The 17,155-nt window shown below is 34.6% G+C and overlaps 2 protein-coding genes and 1 non-coding gene across 4 annotated transcripts in view; 1 reads left to right on the top strand and 2 right to left on the bottom strand.

The window, feature by feature from the left end:
• Positions 1–1,603, top strand: part of LOC119838164 (zinc transporter ZIP9) — a 7,446-nt gene extending 5,843 nt beyond the window's left edge. The window contains exon 6 of the mRNA XM_038364007.1: positions 214–1,603. Coding sequence (XP_038219935.1) covers positions 214–434 — 221 coding nt within the window. The 3' untranslated portion in view covers positions 435–1,603. The remainder of the gene's footprint in view (positions 1–213) is intronic.
• A 4,211-nt stretch (positions 1,604–5,814) lies between these two features.
• Positions 5,815–17,155, bottom strand: part of LOC119838162 (fatty acyl-CoA reductase wat-like) — a 28,795-nt gene continuing 17,454 nt past the window's right edge. For both annotated transcript variants that reach the window (XM_038364004.1, XM_038364005.1), the window contains exons 3-14: positions 15,086–15,201; positions 13,404–13,526; positions 12,975–13,159; positions 12,302–12,385; positions 11,462–11,571; positions 11,099–11,184; positions 10,657–10,772; positions 10,184–10,306; positions 9,208–9,327; positions 7,447–7,637; positions 6,973–7,039; positions 5,815–6,381 (exon numbers count right to left, since the gene is read on the bottom strand). In XM_038364004.1, coding sequence (XP_038219932.1) covers positions 6,279–6,381; positions 6,973–7,039; positions 7,447–7,637; positions 9,208–9,327; positions 10,184–10,306; positions 10,657–10,772; positions 11,099–11,184; positions 11,462–11,571; positions 12,302–12,385; positions 12,975–13,159; positions 13,404–13,526; positions 15,086–15,201 — 1,424 coding nt within the window. In that variant the 3' untranslated portion in view covers positions 5,815–6,278. The remainder of the gene's footprint in view (positions 6,382–6,972; positions 7,040–7,446; positions 7,638–9,207; positions 9,328–10,183; positions 10,307–10,656; positions 10,773–11,098; positions 11,185–11,461; positions 11,572–12,301; positions 12,386–12,974; positions 13,160–13,403; positions 13,527–15,085; positions 15,202–17,155) is intronic.
• Positions 16,321–16,393, bottom strand: Trnav-uac. The gene has a single exon. It is a non-coding gene; the product is annotated as a tRNA-Val (tRNA).

Raw genomic sequence — 17,155 nt, 5'->3', positions numbered from 1 at the left:
TATGATGAGATGGAATAATAATTGGGATTATAACAGAAAAGTAGCAATGCGTTCGCCATTTTGTTATTTATTCTTACTTTTTTATTTTATATATTTTCATTATAATATCATAACTAGTTTGAAAGTACGGTTGTCGTTTGATTGTCCATTTTTATTTTTTTACTCCAATAAACAATAAGTACTTACTTACTTATTGTATTACCTCACATTCAGGCATCGCCATGCTCTTCTCGGCCGGCACGTTCCTGTACGTGGCGACCGTGCACGTGCTCCCCGAGATCACGAACCCCTCCCACCCGACGCACAGCCTGCTGCCGCTGCAGGAGGCCATCCCCCCCAAGCGGGGCTTCTCGGGCCTCCAGATGCTGGACGTGGCCATCCTCGCATGCGGCGCCCTGCTGCCGGTCCTGCTGACCATGGGGCACGAGCATTGATATCTGCCCCAGGTGTATAGGGTCACGAAGGCCCTATACAGGATCGTGCTGGTCCTGGTCTGTCTCAACCTGTACCTGCGGCTCTGTATATACCTGCTGCAGAGGGATCGGGTCATTAAGAGGAATTGAAAAGGTCCGCTGGGAATTTGGAGGGAAAAAATATTTTTTTTTTGTGTTGTGTGTTTGTTTAGTGAAATTCGGTGGTTAGTGGTGCGAATAAAGACATTAAAATGTTGGTTATGTATGTGACATGAAAAGTTAACCGGTTTTTTGGATAGGCCAAGTGATTTGATAAGACTTTTGGTGGAGCGAAAATTGTTGAGTGATTCTTTTTCAAAGCGATCGATGTTTCTAGACTTTATAATGTATGCGCAAACGCATTGGCGCGGCAGTCGCTTGCCGGCCGCTAGCGAGTGCGCACGCGTTCTGGCCTTCGCATATTCACATATCTGAGTATGCAATAGTGTTTTACTTGTATTGGAGTCATTACAGAGAGTTGGACACGTATGTGTGAGTGTATGTATATTTTTCTATCTGTCTATCTGTCTGTCTGTTAGTCACACTCTGTTGCGTAAACGTCTACATTTTAATAAATGAATAATCTATAGATTACTAATATTAAATTGTAAGTAGGTGTTGTAATTTATTTTTGAACGACATTTTGTTCAAATTGAATTATTTTTTTTATGTCAAGGTTGTATCAAAATTGATAATGTTTAAAAAGAAACGTATTTCTTAATATCATTTCATTTGTAGAATAATACTTTCGTCTATATTTTTGAATTCATGCAACCCCATCTTTAGGGGCTCAGCAGTTTTCGAGTTATTGTGTACAATAAAAGATGTACCTACAAGCATACATTTTGTAAAAAACTTTGTAGAGTAAATGTTTTTTTAATATATTTAATCGTCCTAAAATGGAATTTAACTAAAACTATGAATAATAATCTAGTTTTGATGTGATTTTGCTAAAATTAAATGTTACCTTCAATGCCATCGTGCTGTCTCCGTTTGTCTCTTTTGAATTTGTATGTTACAGAGAGAGATACCGCGATTTTTATGTAAGTATGTACATATTTTATACTGGCTTTGGTATTGACATAGGAAAACCATGTAATTTTGAATAATTGAAATGTATTGTATACTTATAATGTATGTGAAAATATAAATATAATTATGACTAGAGGGCAAAAAAAAAACATCTTGTAGGTCTTGTCTATAACGTCTATCTTGTCTATAACGAAAAAAACTTTACTTGCGCGATCTAGCGCAAGGTCAAACAAAATTTGTGACTACCCTACTTTAAAGTAGAAATAAAATTGGTGTCTATACGCATTTATGGCGTGCACGTCGTTCAGTACGGGCGTGCCGCATTAGTATGATAATTACAAATATTTCTCTTTGAATGTGTTATAGTAGACCATCTAGTTTAAGGTAAAGACCTAATAAAACCTTCCTCCCCAATTTTCTTAAAAAAAAAAAAATCCCGTTGTATCCCATGTACTTTAAGAATTAAATAATTAATAAATGTCTATTCATGCGCAAATATATGTGCCAAAAAGTAAGGGTAAAAGTTTGTAAGTGTATGTTTGTATGGATGTTTGTTATTTTTTCACGCGTAAACAGCTCATCGTATCGGTATGAAACTTAGTACAGAGATAGATTATAGTCTGAATTAGCGCATAGGCTACTTCTTACCCGGGTACCACGCGTGTGAAGCCGCGGGTTACAGCTTGTTTCATAATAAAGGTGAAGTAAGTACTGAAATGTATCTAAATTTGTGTCTATATTGAACTATATTTGTGTCTATATTTTAATCGATTATTATACTATTTAAAAGACTAAGAATCGCTTTATTATTCGATTCTAGCGTATTATATAGATAATTTTAAACTACCTTCAATAATTAAAGACTTGTGATTGAACTAAGGGATTCATTCCTTGTCAGACTGTCAGAGAAGGCGGTTGTGTTTGAAGCGATAAAAATCTGTTCTTTTTTTAACATAGTACAGTATTATAGTTGTAATTATGTGTACAATTATATAAAATGTGCCTGATGCACTGTATATACGTATGTTGGATGATTTTTTTGTAAAATTTAGTCACATAAAAGAAATTATACTTATTTATGAGGTAATTTGCAATAACCATGTATTGTGCTATCAATAGATCGTGACGAAGCGAAGGAAGTTTTAAATTCGTTTATATTTTTCGTTTTTTTGTTTTGTGACTCGATAATTCCGCGGGTTTTCAGCCGAGTGACGTGATTCTTTTTTGTGTTTTATAGAGAATCGCTGTCGTTTGGTTCGGTTTTGAAATTTTCAGTTGTATCTCCCCCCCTCCAGGGACTTTGGGGACCTTTTTTGTAGAAAATAATTGCTGGTTAATCATACAATGACACATTAACTGTAATGATTAATGTTGTTGCTAAGATACTTTGAACCCTAGTGGCTGATTAGTTAAAGCCTTCTATACAATGTTATCGGTTCGTAATCGGACATTGACGTAATAATTCTTAGTAACTTAAATCGAAACCGTCTTCAAATTATCAGAACAAGACCAAATTTAGATGGAAGATAATCATAAAATCGCTTCACCCAGTAAAATGTTACGAGGCAACAAACATAAAACAATACGGTCCAATTGTTAACCCACTCTTTTTTTGATGACGGTTGAAAAGTCCAATTAAACATTCAATATCTATTACTATCAACTCCGCTTTAAGACAAATGGTGAAATTGGCATATGCAAGAATCAGTCCGACGGCATGTGACATCTGCCCGCACTTGCCAGGGGATTATGGCCCCAACCCCCCTACGAGCAATAGGGGCTGGTGTCCCGCAGTGGGGACATAAATGACGATGATGATTTTGAAAATATTAATTTGTTAATATATATTACGTCTATTTAATAAGTTTTAGTGAGACTAAATTTAGTTAAGCGAGATATAAAACTGCTTTTTATTAAAGGAACAATGGCGGACAAATTTTTTGTTCTGTGACATTTTACGTGTAATTAGTTAAACGATGCAATGATTTTTAACGATTATTCATCACCAATTATATTGGTGTGTAATTGTTAAATATCTCGAGTCTATATATGAAAATATCAGTAGTTTTATTATTTGAAATTAAGCTATAATAAACAGATTTTTTTAATTTTCTAGGCAGCTTATACAAAGCGTTGTTAACCCGGATAATTAAATCGCAATTCCAAATAAGATTTAATAAAAAATTAATTAGCTTGACTCAATTAGACTTCTAATATTCAATTAGACTTCTAATAGAAGCACTTTGGAACTGTCATCACACAGTTTGAACATTAAACACCGGTTCAGAAAGCAGTTTCTACATAGAAGGAAAATTTTATTTATTAATAAAATTTCATTATGTAATATTAAATTAATAAAATGTGTAAGAACTATTGTTAATATACGCTTAAATATTATTTGGGGCGACTCCATAATAAATGTTACACATTTGTGTTATATTTTTATTGAAGACGTGCTTCCAGTCTGACAGTACTATGCCGACTGAACTCCCACTGCTAAGCACAAGGATAATAAAATGAAATTAATAAAGAAATACCCATCACTTTTCGGTAATCGTAATATATCTATAGAATTTTTCGGTCCTTTCCCAGAGTCGACCATTACTATAATAAACCTAACTGTGGAAATTTGGGTCATTAATTTTCGTATGGAATTGCGATAATATATGCGGGTAGTTTTATTTTTAAAAATCTAATCGTGATAAATATAAGTTATAAGCTAAGAGCACATGTTTATAGTTTAAGTTCCTATATTATATGAACTCGTATTGACAGGGTTTTTTTTATTATGGATTCGTTATTATGTAAAAGGAAAACATTTTTTTTATACAAATACATAGATATTATTTATCGTAACGAAATACGATATGTTGATTTGAGTAAGTATTTTTTTTTAATTGCCACATATGCGGGAGAGAGAAGGGAATATTGTGCAAGTGAGACAACCGATAGAAGACAATACAGAAATAACGCGTATACATTAAGGTATAAGTAATTATTATACATTCCAATTATAACTGCCGCAATACGAATAATTTTATACGTGTATTACCCATTTATATTAATATAAAGTTTTCTTTTTAATACATTAATACTACAGACTATAAGAGGATAGACCGACCTTCATTTTGCAATTTGATTTACATTGCATGGTTTTAAGCGCATTGCGCTTACTTGATGACACGTTCAATGTTCAAACTGAAATCGATTGTATGATGACGTCACATACTGATATACCCTCATTTACTGTGATTGTGTATTATAGAAAATATGTTATATTGAATTGTCGTACTGATGTATTAAAAAATAAACTGGTTTTCATAGTAGAGCAATATTTAAAGTATTAATTAATATTATTGTTGTGCGTTGTTTGCTCAAATTTTTTGTGTCAAGAATTGTATATATTATAATTTGTTATTCTTTTTATAATTCGAATGCGGGTAGTTTCGTTTAACAAAGATATTAATGAGATTTACAGTTTGTTCTACAATTCATTCATTGATTTACGTGTGTTACTATTTTAATATTAAAAAGCTATATTTAGGCACTGACTTGTCAGCATGCCTGAACCCTCATAGGAGGCCCGTGTCCCGCAGTGGAGACCGCTGATGATGATGATGATGATTTACATGCTAATGTTTTGATTTCTAGACTACATGATTTTTATTTACTGACAAATAGAAACCGAATTTTCGAAACTACCCTACATTTGTAACGAAAATTTTTTTTTAGTAAAATATGTATTTAATATACTGTAACTTATAAGGCCTAAGGATAATGATTTATTGTTGTATTGATATGGGAATAAATAAATGGAATATATTCGTGTATTTTTATTGAGTTACCTTTTTTAAACCATAAAACCCATTTCCTATCTACTTAACGCCACTAGAAATATATAACTATCATATATGCTGCTATGACACTCATCTACACACACACACACACACACACATGATTTTTTACGTTTTGTCACTTGCATAGTATAAAGTATGTACATTCAAAACAATAATATGTATGTCTCAATGTATGGACGGACGAATGAACCCTGTAACACAGGTTTTAACCTAGCACAGGGATCATTAGTATAAAAAAATTGATGCTATGAAACTCTAATGTACCTACATAATTCATAAAATGTCTGCAGTGTATTTCTCTTTATGGTTCAAATAAACTTATTTTTATTTATTTTATTTATTTTATTTTCACAAGTCAGTTACGTATGTACTTTCATACTGGTATATATTATGATTCCAAGGCTGAAGCTGAAAATGAGCTTCGAAATGCAATGCTATAAATAAAAAGCAATATTGAATGTAGTTAATCTATTTATTTCAATTATCACATTATTTATCTACTTATATATCTGCCTATTTAAAAAAGTACTTAACAATAATGGCAACCCTCATTTCCCTTTTGTTTTTAAATAAAAAGAAATGTAGCTATAATCTCTGTATGGAATGTATTGAATTTCAATACTAACATTCAAAATAAACATTTATAAATTTTTCTAATGTTAACTACGCAGATGAAGGTACTGTTTTTACTCAGAGCTTTAAACAGAGTTAGAAAGAGACGTATATATGTACTCAATGCCATCTTTCAAAATGCACTTTTGCAAGCTATAACCCGTCTAAATTAAAATGACTTGCTGAGTTAATTTTGTAATATTGATAACACATTTCTAACATATCCGTATATTCGTGTAAAACATAATCTCAAAATTTTGGCGGGAATTCGAATTATAAATAAAAATGTTCGTATTCTACAGATTATTTCTAGAAACATCCAACGTCAACCTAGTATCATGCAACTAATAAAATTCAATAGTAAATAACCTAAATATATCACTGCACACAGCGTAAGCATTTTTAATGTTTGATGCATGTAGAATAATCTGAAAAGAAACAAATAAATTAAAAAAATAAAAATTTAATTTATAAATATAATGCGCTAATTGTAAGAATTTTTGGGAAGAAAGGACATATTTATGGAAAGACACAATATGTAGTTTTTTTATAATTTCTCTTTTATACAGCCAAGTTAATAAATAACTTAGTCGGTGTATTTTAGCAACGATTTTAGAATTAATTATTTAGCAGCTAATTTAGATAAAACACTGACTTTATGAATGCTATTTATATAGCCCTCTACCCTTAAAACTACTGAACCGATTTTGATGCAATTGATCTCAATCCGACTTATAATTTTTAAGCTAAGTGAAGATTAACAACAAACATTTATGACATTACGCATAAAATATTTAACTACGATTCCGATTCGAAAAATTCTTTCATTGTTAGATAGCCTATCTATTGAGGGAGGCTATAGGCTATACATATATGTACCACGGACGAAGCCGGGGCGGACCGCTAGTAAGTGAAGTCTCGTGTTCCCTAGTATGGGGCAGATGGTATACATCTATTTCACTGATCGATTTTCTTCAAGGCGAGTAAAGCCACGTATTCAAGCTTGTATCATAACATACCTATTCCACTTCTTCCTTGCTTCTGGTAACGTCGAAAGATCGTCTTTCACCAAATACACTCGAAGTCCTGTAAATAATGTAATAATATACATCACTACATAGTATTAAACAAAGTCGCTTTCTCTGTCCCTATGTCCCTATGTATGCTTAAATATGAATTCTACAAAGCATTTCTTTTCTTTCAAGATAATGCAGTGCAAGCTATGTGTTTTTTTTAAGTCGTCGTCGGCAATGGGGCTGGTGCGTCGCCTGATATTACGCGCTACCACCGATAGAATGGATTGCCAAAAGGTATAAAGGAAAGGCCTGCGAAGGGTAAGGAAAGGGATATGGGCCTCCAGCTCCCCCACTCGCCGTACAAAACACAGCAGTATGCTATTTCACGACGATCTGTGCGGGTGCGACTTCCCCGCTGCGAGCTGGCCCAATTCGTGCCGAAGCGTGCTCGACTCCCATACAAAACCCTCAACTCACCTAACAAGAAAGTCTCCGCCATATACTCCCAGGACATATCCGCCATGTTGAAGGGGAAAACAGTTCTATCAGGGGTGGAAAGGCTGCGCCACATGACCTGGACGCCTTCATCCGAAAAGCGCCAGTCTTGTGTCGAGAAATAGAAGAGAATGTTCGCCAGCTTGCGCACTTTGTGGTAGAACTTCAGCATGCTGAAAAGAGAAGATAAGAGAATGACATAGGAAGAAAGAAAGAAAAATCATTTATTTGGTGACATGAAACACAAAAACACAGATGAAATGAAAAATAATAAAATAAACAACTAAAAACAAAAGTAAATCATAATAGCAAAGAAAAAATTACAACAATAGCGTGCCCCACAGTACCGCCAAAAAGGATCTAGTTCAGCTTGTGCCAGGCGTTGGCCTGGCGTACATCTGGCCTACATCTATCATCTACACTAATATTATAAAGAGGAACCTTTTTTATTGCACGCCTCATAAGCGGAGCGTTGAGGTCTACTCTCGCTTAACGAAAATCAAGGGATTTTTTGAACTAAAAGTATCTGTAAATATTTTCTATCGCACTTGTAGAATAATATTTATACATAATTGTGAAGAAAAAACACTAGTTTCAACACTCATGACAGTTTTAAAATCTTATTTTGCTTTGTAAATAACTAAAAAAATGTGTAAAAAAATTATTCTAAGCCTGTCCGTTTGTATGTATGTATGTAAACCGGCGTGGTCACGATAACTCGCAAAAAACTTAACTAATCGAATTTTTTTTTTAACGCTTCGGTATCATCTTAATTTATTTCCTTTCGAAGATCACGGTCTAATTCAATGTAATTTAATTTAAATTGACAAAACAAAAATCCACTTATCGAATGTACATTTCTATTTCATCAACTATTTTTTTTCTGTTACGTTATGCAAAAAGGCTCGTTTACAATACTTGCGTGTAGTACCTTATTTTTCCATTTCTGGGTGGACAAAGGCGCGAAAAATTCAAAAGTCTTTATTTTATTTTAATTTTTTTCTTGTAAAAATTAAAAACCGCTATGATGCATGCACTTTTGGATTTTCCAAACTTTTTGTCTTTGTTCGCAACGCTTTCCAAACAACCACTAGACTGATTTAAAAAAATCTTCCACCTCATAAGAAAGCTGCAACTTCACTGAGTGACATAGGCTATATATGTACCACGGGCGAAATCGGGGCTAACAGCTAGTCTATACTTCTATACTAATAATATAAAGCTGATGTGTTTAAATCTCAGACAACACCGGATAGATTTATAACTCATTGTGTACTAAGTGCTATAGGGCATAGGCTATTTAAGTACGGGCGAAGCCGGGAGGAACGCTAGTCTGCTAGTACGATGTTAGTAAACTCATGTTCGCTTCAAAACATAAATTAAATTAATGTTATCTTAACGTAACATACATGATACTTTGTAAACTGCAAAGTTTCAATATTTTTTTGTTAAATTGCACTGAAATTATGAATAATTCAAATAGCTGATTCCTTTTTATGACACTGCAATTAAACTCATTATATAACAATAAAAAATACTACATTTTAACTGTATTGTTGCTTTACTAATATGACTCAACTATGATATAATTCAATGCATTGTTAGCGACATTAAAAAGTATGTTTATCTTCAGAGTGGAATACAAATTTTGCTATGTTAAGTATTCTACTAGTAATATACTATGTTCATACACACACACACACACACACACACACACACCAAAGCATAATGAATAACACTTACTTCCGTTTCCTTCCAGTGAGAGCGCAAAATGTGTCAATTAGTATGGCTGGCAAGTAGTGAAGGAAGAAATTGTAGAACAAAAACATGAAGTAGCTCTTCGTGGGAGTCAGGCCGTAGTACCTGGGAAACACAATTCATCACAATTCACACCAATATTATAAACGTGAAGGTTTGTTTGTTTGTTTGACCGTCAATCACGCTGAAACTCCTGGACGGATTTTGATGAAATGGTATACAGACAGGCTATGAGCTGACTTGGGTGATAGGATACTTTACTTTAATGCTCCCTTGGGATAAAAGTGGAATCTTGATATCCGGGCTTACCCGGAACAAGCGTCTTGTTAGAGTTAAGTATAAACTATCCACTTCTAAATTATTTTGTCACCTTCTTCTTAATGTTAATGATACTTTGGGAGTCAAGCACGCTTTGGCTGGAATTGGACCTGTCCACACCGGGGGAGTACCATACTATCACACTCCCACAGAAATTAAACCACTTTAAACGAACAGATTTAATTCAAAAAGCACCCTTATCAAGGATCGGTGAAAATTTCATGTCATATCTATAATGCAACAATTTTATGAGTTATCGTATTATCCTGATTAGGATCACCAGGATTAAATAATTACCTTACTCTGTATAAGAGCGGTGAGAAAATTTTGTCGATTCTACCATTAAATCGCGTTTTTTCTTAAACTATATTTATTTTATCCTACTAATATTATAAATGCAAAAGTTTATAAGGATGTGTATGTGTTTGTTGGTCTTTCACGCAAAAACTGCTGAACCAATTGCAATGAAATTTGGTACGTAGACAGCTGGACAACTGGAATAACATATAGGCAACTTTTTATCCCGATATTCCTACGGGATATGGACTTACGCGGGTGAAACCGCGGGGCGTAGCTAGTCTACAATAATGTAAAAAATTCAGCGATAACCGTCCCATTTCTTTTTTGTGTAGGTTTTACTTACCATACAGCTTTGGTGGTGGGTCTGGTGGTACCGTGACGTCTATTTGACTCGATAAATTCGCCCCACGTGGTGGGATTTTGAGCACCAGACACGAAATTGTAAATTGGTATGTGGGATGTTTGGCTGGTGATTAAAATATCATATATGTTAGTTATAATTATCTTAATATATATAAATCTCGTGTCACAATGTTTGTCCTCAATGGACTCCTAAACCACTTAACCGATTATAATAAAATTCGCACACCATGTGCAGTTCGATCTAACTTGAGAGATAGGATAGTTTAAATAATTTTTATTACGATAAATGACAACCCGGGCGGAGCCGGGGCGTGCTAGTTGTTATATAAATATTAATCAGGTTTCGTCGGCAATGGAGCTGGTGGGTCGTTTGATGGTAAGCGCTAACACCGCCCATGGACATTTGGAGAGGCGTAAGGACATTATCTTAAGTTATGAATAAGCAAAACTTACTTCTCCCTGAAGTTCTTAGCGGTGTGGTAAGTAGAAGCGATGATAGCGTTCACACAAAGATCGACAGGCACCATGTCAGCGACTTTGTCTAGATCCATGTACATCGTGCGCAGAACCTAAGTCAAATAAAACCTAGATTTAGATCTCAGTGGTTAATAACTATTCTAACATGTCGAGGGTTGGAGACTGGATGCGTGCAAACTTTGTAAATGTCTATTTAAATCTCGGGAACTACTGGTCTGATTTGAAAAATTCTTTCTTCATTCTCATTGTTCCATTATTGAGGAAGCTAAATGCTTAAAGCTTAGGCTTAGGCTGTTTAAAAATCGGGGAATTTCTTCCTTTGAAAGCTTCCGCTGCGTGCGCTGCAAGCTAGCGTCAGCCCAAAGCAACCATTCCAAGCGGACGAAGTCACGGACGGAAGCTAATTAACTATATTTACCCCAATACCGATTCCAACGACGAGTCCAGTGGGGCCATAGACACTGTCAGTCCAACCTCGCACGGGTTCCTCATATGTTGATATAACTGCGAAATAATTTGTTTATTATATTATTTATTATAATAAAGCTATAGTAGATAAAATAATCGTTTAAAATATGATAAACGGTTAAAGTGTTTCCTGGAGGACCCTTTAAAATCATTGGCTAGGGATTAAACACAATGAAGATGATCACCGCCCGTGAACAGAGCAGAGGCACTAACTCTCGTTCGCGTTGACCTCGTTTAAGAGGTAAGGGATAAGGTAATGACGACGGGACTTAAAGGATGGACTTTGAAGGAGAAAAGGTAAAAAATTATTTACCAATGGATGGTCTCAGAATGCAGATGGGCATCCCTTCTCCATATTTCCTGACGGCCTCTTCAGCTACTGCTTTCGTAAAACAGTATGTGTTGGGACGCTTTCCCAGGATCCTAAAAAAGCATTAAATCAGTCGTCAGAATAAAAAAAATGCGCATCATCCTACTAATCCTACTTCCTACTAATATTATAATGCGAAAATTTGTAAGGATGTGTGTGTGTTTATTGGTCTTTCACGCAAAAACTGCTGAACCGATTGCAATGAAATTTGTTACGTATATAGCTGGACAACTGGAATAACATATAAGGAATTTTTTATCCCGATATTCCTAAGGGATACGGACTAACGCGGGTGAAACCGCGGGGCGCAGTTAGTACATATATAAAAGTGTTGCTAAAATTAGTTTATACAATGAAAATTTATGCAATATCGTCTCGAACTTATCGAAAGTCTCTATACGCACTAAGCCGTGCTGCGCCCCGCGGTTTCACCCGCGTTAGTCCGTATCCCTTAGAAATATCGGGATAAATAGTTGCTTATATGTTATTCCAGTTGACCAGCTATCTACGTACCAAATTTCATTGCAATCGGTTCAGTAGTTTTTGCGTGGAAGAGTAACAAACACATAAACATCCTTACAAACTTTCGCATTTATAATATATTATATAATATAATATTAGTAGGAAGTAGGATTCTCAGTTGGTTGATAATTATAAATATATACGCCTTACGAATAATCAAAGCAGATATGATGAACAAAATATCTGCTTTTACAGTTTAATGAGTACTATAAATAAAAGCTACAAGTATCAAGCGTTTGCTCGAGAGTTATTGCTACTCACGCGGGTAGTATTGAATTTATAACTTCATCGTCTAATTCTGCCACTGCTTCTAGCGCTTCCACTGACATCGGTGGCTCGTAGAATCTGTAATTATTAATAGATTATAGTCTTAGACACTTTCTGTAACTTATACTGATGTGGGGACCATTTTGACATCATCACTTATATATTTGTATCTTACACAACTGTTTGACTTTCCGCTTATTGTATTTCTGTTTTCGCGACAAATAAAGTTGTGTATGTATTATATCTAAACACAAAAGCTGCTACACCGATATAAGAAATTCTTTAATCATTACAAAGCTGCATCTTCACCGTCATAGGCTATATAATATGTAGTACGGGCAAAGCGGGAGTAAACACCTTTTTTTTTCGTTTTTTTTTTATAGTGGGAAAATCTTGCATAGATACCCACGGTTCCCGGGGATGGAGCCGTGGGTTATGTCGGATTCTTACCGACAAAAACCCCACTGTGTTCCGTCGAGCCACTTGAGTGAGGGGGCCACGGGAGCTGGTTAAAATTCATCCGCGACCCCCTCGGCGGAGCAAGCATCTAGTAATATGATAATGAGAAAGTCGCTCTGTCTGTTTCTCTGTCTAAACCACTAGGTAGTAAATCCACATGGAAAAACATAAAGGGGCAAGGATTTCAATCAGAAAAACTCCCACTTACTTCTCTTCAATATTTTTCACGTGCGTTTGCGAAAATGCTGTGGAGACGTGCGTCAGCGCCTTCAAATACTTGCATTCTTTAGCCAGCTGCAGCACCGCCTTAGTCCCCCGCACGTTGATGCCGGTGGCCACTGATAACTTCTCGTCGAATTTCACTGTGGCAGCTGAATTTATTATTATTGACACCTGGAAGGTAAGTGGATTTTTATGGTACCTAACATGACCCAAGGCCAATATTTTTCTTAACTCAACTTAGACGAAGTCGAAGAAGATACACAGTATAGTTTAGTAGCAGCATCTGTCACTTTTTTATAAAATTAGTAGTGTTACTCATTTATAAAATTATAACAATCTGTTTCCTTATAATTCCATAGTATTCTAAAAGGTGTCCAAAGCTAAGGCTACTTAGCTAGGGTTTCTTAGAGCATACCTTGGACGTGAGCATTTTCCTGTCTTCCGGGCTTAGTCCTAAACCAGGCTGCTCCATATCGCCAAGAACTGGGATCACCTTATGAATTCCTTTGGGGTTCTCTTCGTGTGCTCTTTTGAATAGCTGAAAAACTCAAATCATCATTATAAGCCCATATTTGTTTCCATGCATGCATAACCAGCATGGACATACATAATTCATGAAACTAAAATAATTTGGAGTATTCTCGAATATCATCAGATAGACTTGCAATGAAATATCAACTGTAGGTATAGATATTTTTTCGATTGGTGTATCACGTTTACTTAATAGACAAATGAAATACGATTGATTAGCTGCGCCCCAGTTTCACCCGCGTAATTTCGCATCCCGTAGGAATATCAAATTTCATTGCAATCGATTCAGTAGTTTTTGCGTGAAAGAGCAACAAACACACACACATCCTTACAAAGTTTCGCATTTATAATATTAGTAGGAAGTAGGATAAGAAATGAAGATGGGGTGTTTAAAAGTTGCTTAAAACAAGATCTAAAATCGATTGCTCAATACATTTGTAATAACATCTTTGTTATTACATACTTTGTTATTAGGGATGCAAGGTGCGTATCCTGCCATATTCTAGCAAAAAAGATAGAAAAAGAAACAATTATTTGACTCCACAAAATTACAATTAAAAAAAACAATAAACATAAGACAAAACAATACAATAATTGGAACAAAACAGCACAATAAAAAGCTTACACAAGAAAACAATTAAACAAAGAAAAAATAAAAAAAACATGTAGAAATAAATATAAAACGAGAAACATAAAGTGGAGCCTAATGAGGTAGCCAATCAGCCTACGCAGCAACGCAGTTGCCACACTGATTTTCAGTGGCCCCCCTCTGTGACAGTTGGAGCGGCAGACGTATTCAAATATTAATTGTATAAATACATAAAACTAATAGATTTATGTAAGTGGCATGGTGGCATGGTGGCTCAGTGGTGAGGACCTTGGACTTAAAATCGGACAAGTTGGGGTTCGAGACCGGGCAAGCGTGCAAGAAATAAATTGATTTTTCAATTTATCTGTGCATGTAGAATAACATCACCACTGCTCACGGTGAAGGAAAGCATCGTGAGGAAACCGGCATGTCCGAGAATCAAAAGTTCGACGACATGTGACATCTGCCAACCCACACTTGGCCAGCGTGCTGGATTATGGCCTGAACCCTCATAGAAGACCTGTGTCCCAGCAGTGGGAACATATATGGGCTGATGAAAAAAAAAGAGTTTATTTTCTCACATCAGTTACATATGATAAGTTTACACATTTTCAATACATTTATATAAGTGTGAGACTGGTGCCTGAACTAGGTAATAAAAATTACCTGTATTTTAGGTCATCAGGTCCCCACTCCTCACTACGTTGAATCACATTTTGAGTAAATATTTTGTTGAGAAAAAATAAAACACTAGATATAAGAAAAACTACAAAGAATATACCATTATTATACCACAGTTGTAACCACCAGGCCAGAAAGCAAGGGTTGTGTATATTTTAAGAATGATAATATAATTATCATTGAGTTTGTTTAGGCAAAATTATTAAGTGTGTGATATGATGATGATAGATTTATGTAAATAAATAAAACAACACAAAAAAGCAATTCGAATGTGGCGTCTCACATCAAATACTCACAAAGTCATCCAGCATGTCGTTCACCCTGCTGTGGGCATCTTTTCCCTTCTTCGGTCTCACTAGAACGTAGATAGTGTCCAAGTCGCCGCAGGAACGTAACAACTTCTCAATTAATACTGAAACAATTGATATTTGTGACTGTATTAATAAATGGAGAGAGAGAGAGATAGAGAGAGAGAGAGAGAGATAGAGAGAGAGATAGATAGAGAGAGATAGAGAGAGAGAGAGAGAGAGAGTTAACCGATTTCAAAAAAGAAGGTTACTAATTCGACCGTACTTTTTTAATTTAAATTAGAACTTTCGACTGTGTGAAACGATCTCATTTTCTGTTTTTGTTGGAAAGCTGGTGTCTCTCGTATTGTCTTGTTCGTTGGCAAATTGACTCATTACCTATTATTATCTTTACTAATATTATAAAGCTGAATAATTTGATTGTTTGTATGTTTGTCTATTTGAACGCACTGATCTCAGGAATTGCTGGTCGGTTTTGAATTTTTTTTCAGTATTAAATAGCCCATTTATTGAGAAGGCTACAGGCTATATAATATGTACTACGGTGAAGCCGTATCCCTAGTTATCAATATACAGACAAACGAAAAATATAGCAACGACCATTGAAAAATATTTATTTTTTCTTTAATGGATTTTTTATGTAGAATCTATATTTATATTATAATGCTGCAGAGTTTGTTTGTTTGATTGAACGCGTTAATATCAAAAACTACTGCTCCGATTTGAATAATTCTTACAGTGTTAGATAGCTGATTTATTTAGGAAGGCTATATACCGCTAGTGTAGATATATAAGTAAACACCTATAAATTATAAATCCCTATATAATATAAAAATCGCTTTCTCTCTCTAATCTTATGTCCCTAAAATCTTTAAATTGCGGCACGGATTTTGATGAGGTTTTTTTAATAGATAGACTGATTCAAGAGGAAGGTTTGTATGTATAAAAACATCTATCGAACTACTCCCAATGTAAAAGGTGCGAAGCCGCTGGCAAAAGCTAGTGTAAATGTAATATGTTTATTTACTCTTCGTAAATAATATTATCGATTGAATAATGTTTCAATCGCATTACGCTAAAACTGCGCACTCTAGGATATTTAACAAAAAATTATCTTTATTTTATGGTATAAATATGAAATATACGTCGCCGAATTCGTGATAACACTAAGTGCATAATATAACTAATTAATAATTAATGATGAACATAAAAAGTAAAAGATATGATTCCGGCCAGGATCGAACTGGCGGCCTTCTGCGTGTAAAGCAGATGTGATAACCACTACACCACGGAACCGGCTGCTGGAGTATTGAATTTTCTTTAGTTGTTATAAAGTATGATTTTTTATTATATGTCTCTCTCAGTTATTATAGTAGAGCTACTATAGTATAATATTATGTTATCTGTGGAAGAGGAATAAACATCGACATTTTGGGTATTTTAAAACCTTCCATAAGCATAAATTTCATTTTAACACGTGAGTTCTGTTCTGTTCTGATTTAAATCATATTCTGTAGATTTTGTATTTGTTTGTTTGTAATGATTTAACTCAGAATCTATTCGAATGATTTAAAAAATTCATTTTCTGTTCATTGCTAACGGTAAAACCGAATACTTTTTTTCTTTTATGTCAAGAAGATACTGTTAGCCAGCGTCAAGTAAAAGATAGAAAATACCCGGCTCTATCGGAAATTCCCGCGCTTTTTTAAATGTCAATGTTAAACTGGATGTCTAATGTCAACAGAACTTCAATCAACTAATCATAGACTGAATTAAGTGTTTTTTTTTCGTTTTATTATTAGTTTCATTCAATACTTCTGTTTTACTTTTGCAATTTTGTATACCTGTGAAATCAAAATGTATTTGAGTTTGTAGGTAAATCTTGTAAATAAATCACAGAAATATATTTCATTACTTATTTAATATTTAATAAAACAACAAATCTTAAATAACGTTTATTACTAATATCTGACACCGTAAATAAATATTTGCAATTTGGGATGGTAGATATTTCTACTAAATAGTAGATAATAATAGTAGTAATTTCTACTACAGCTG

This window comes from Zerene cesonia, unplaced genomic scaffold (genome assembly GCF_012273895.1).
Source record: "Zerene cesonia ecotype Mississippi unplaced genomic scaffold, Zerene_cesonia_1.1 Zces_u001, whole genome shotgun sequence".
In the NCBI taxonomy this organism is placed as follows: Eukaryota; Metazoa; Arthropoda; class Insecta; order Lepidoptera; family Pieridae; genus Zerene; species Zerene cesonia.
The sequence above is the reverse complement of the archived record's forward strand: the minus strand, read 5'-3'. Positions and strand labels throughout refer to the sequence as shown.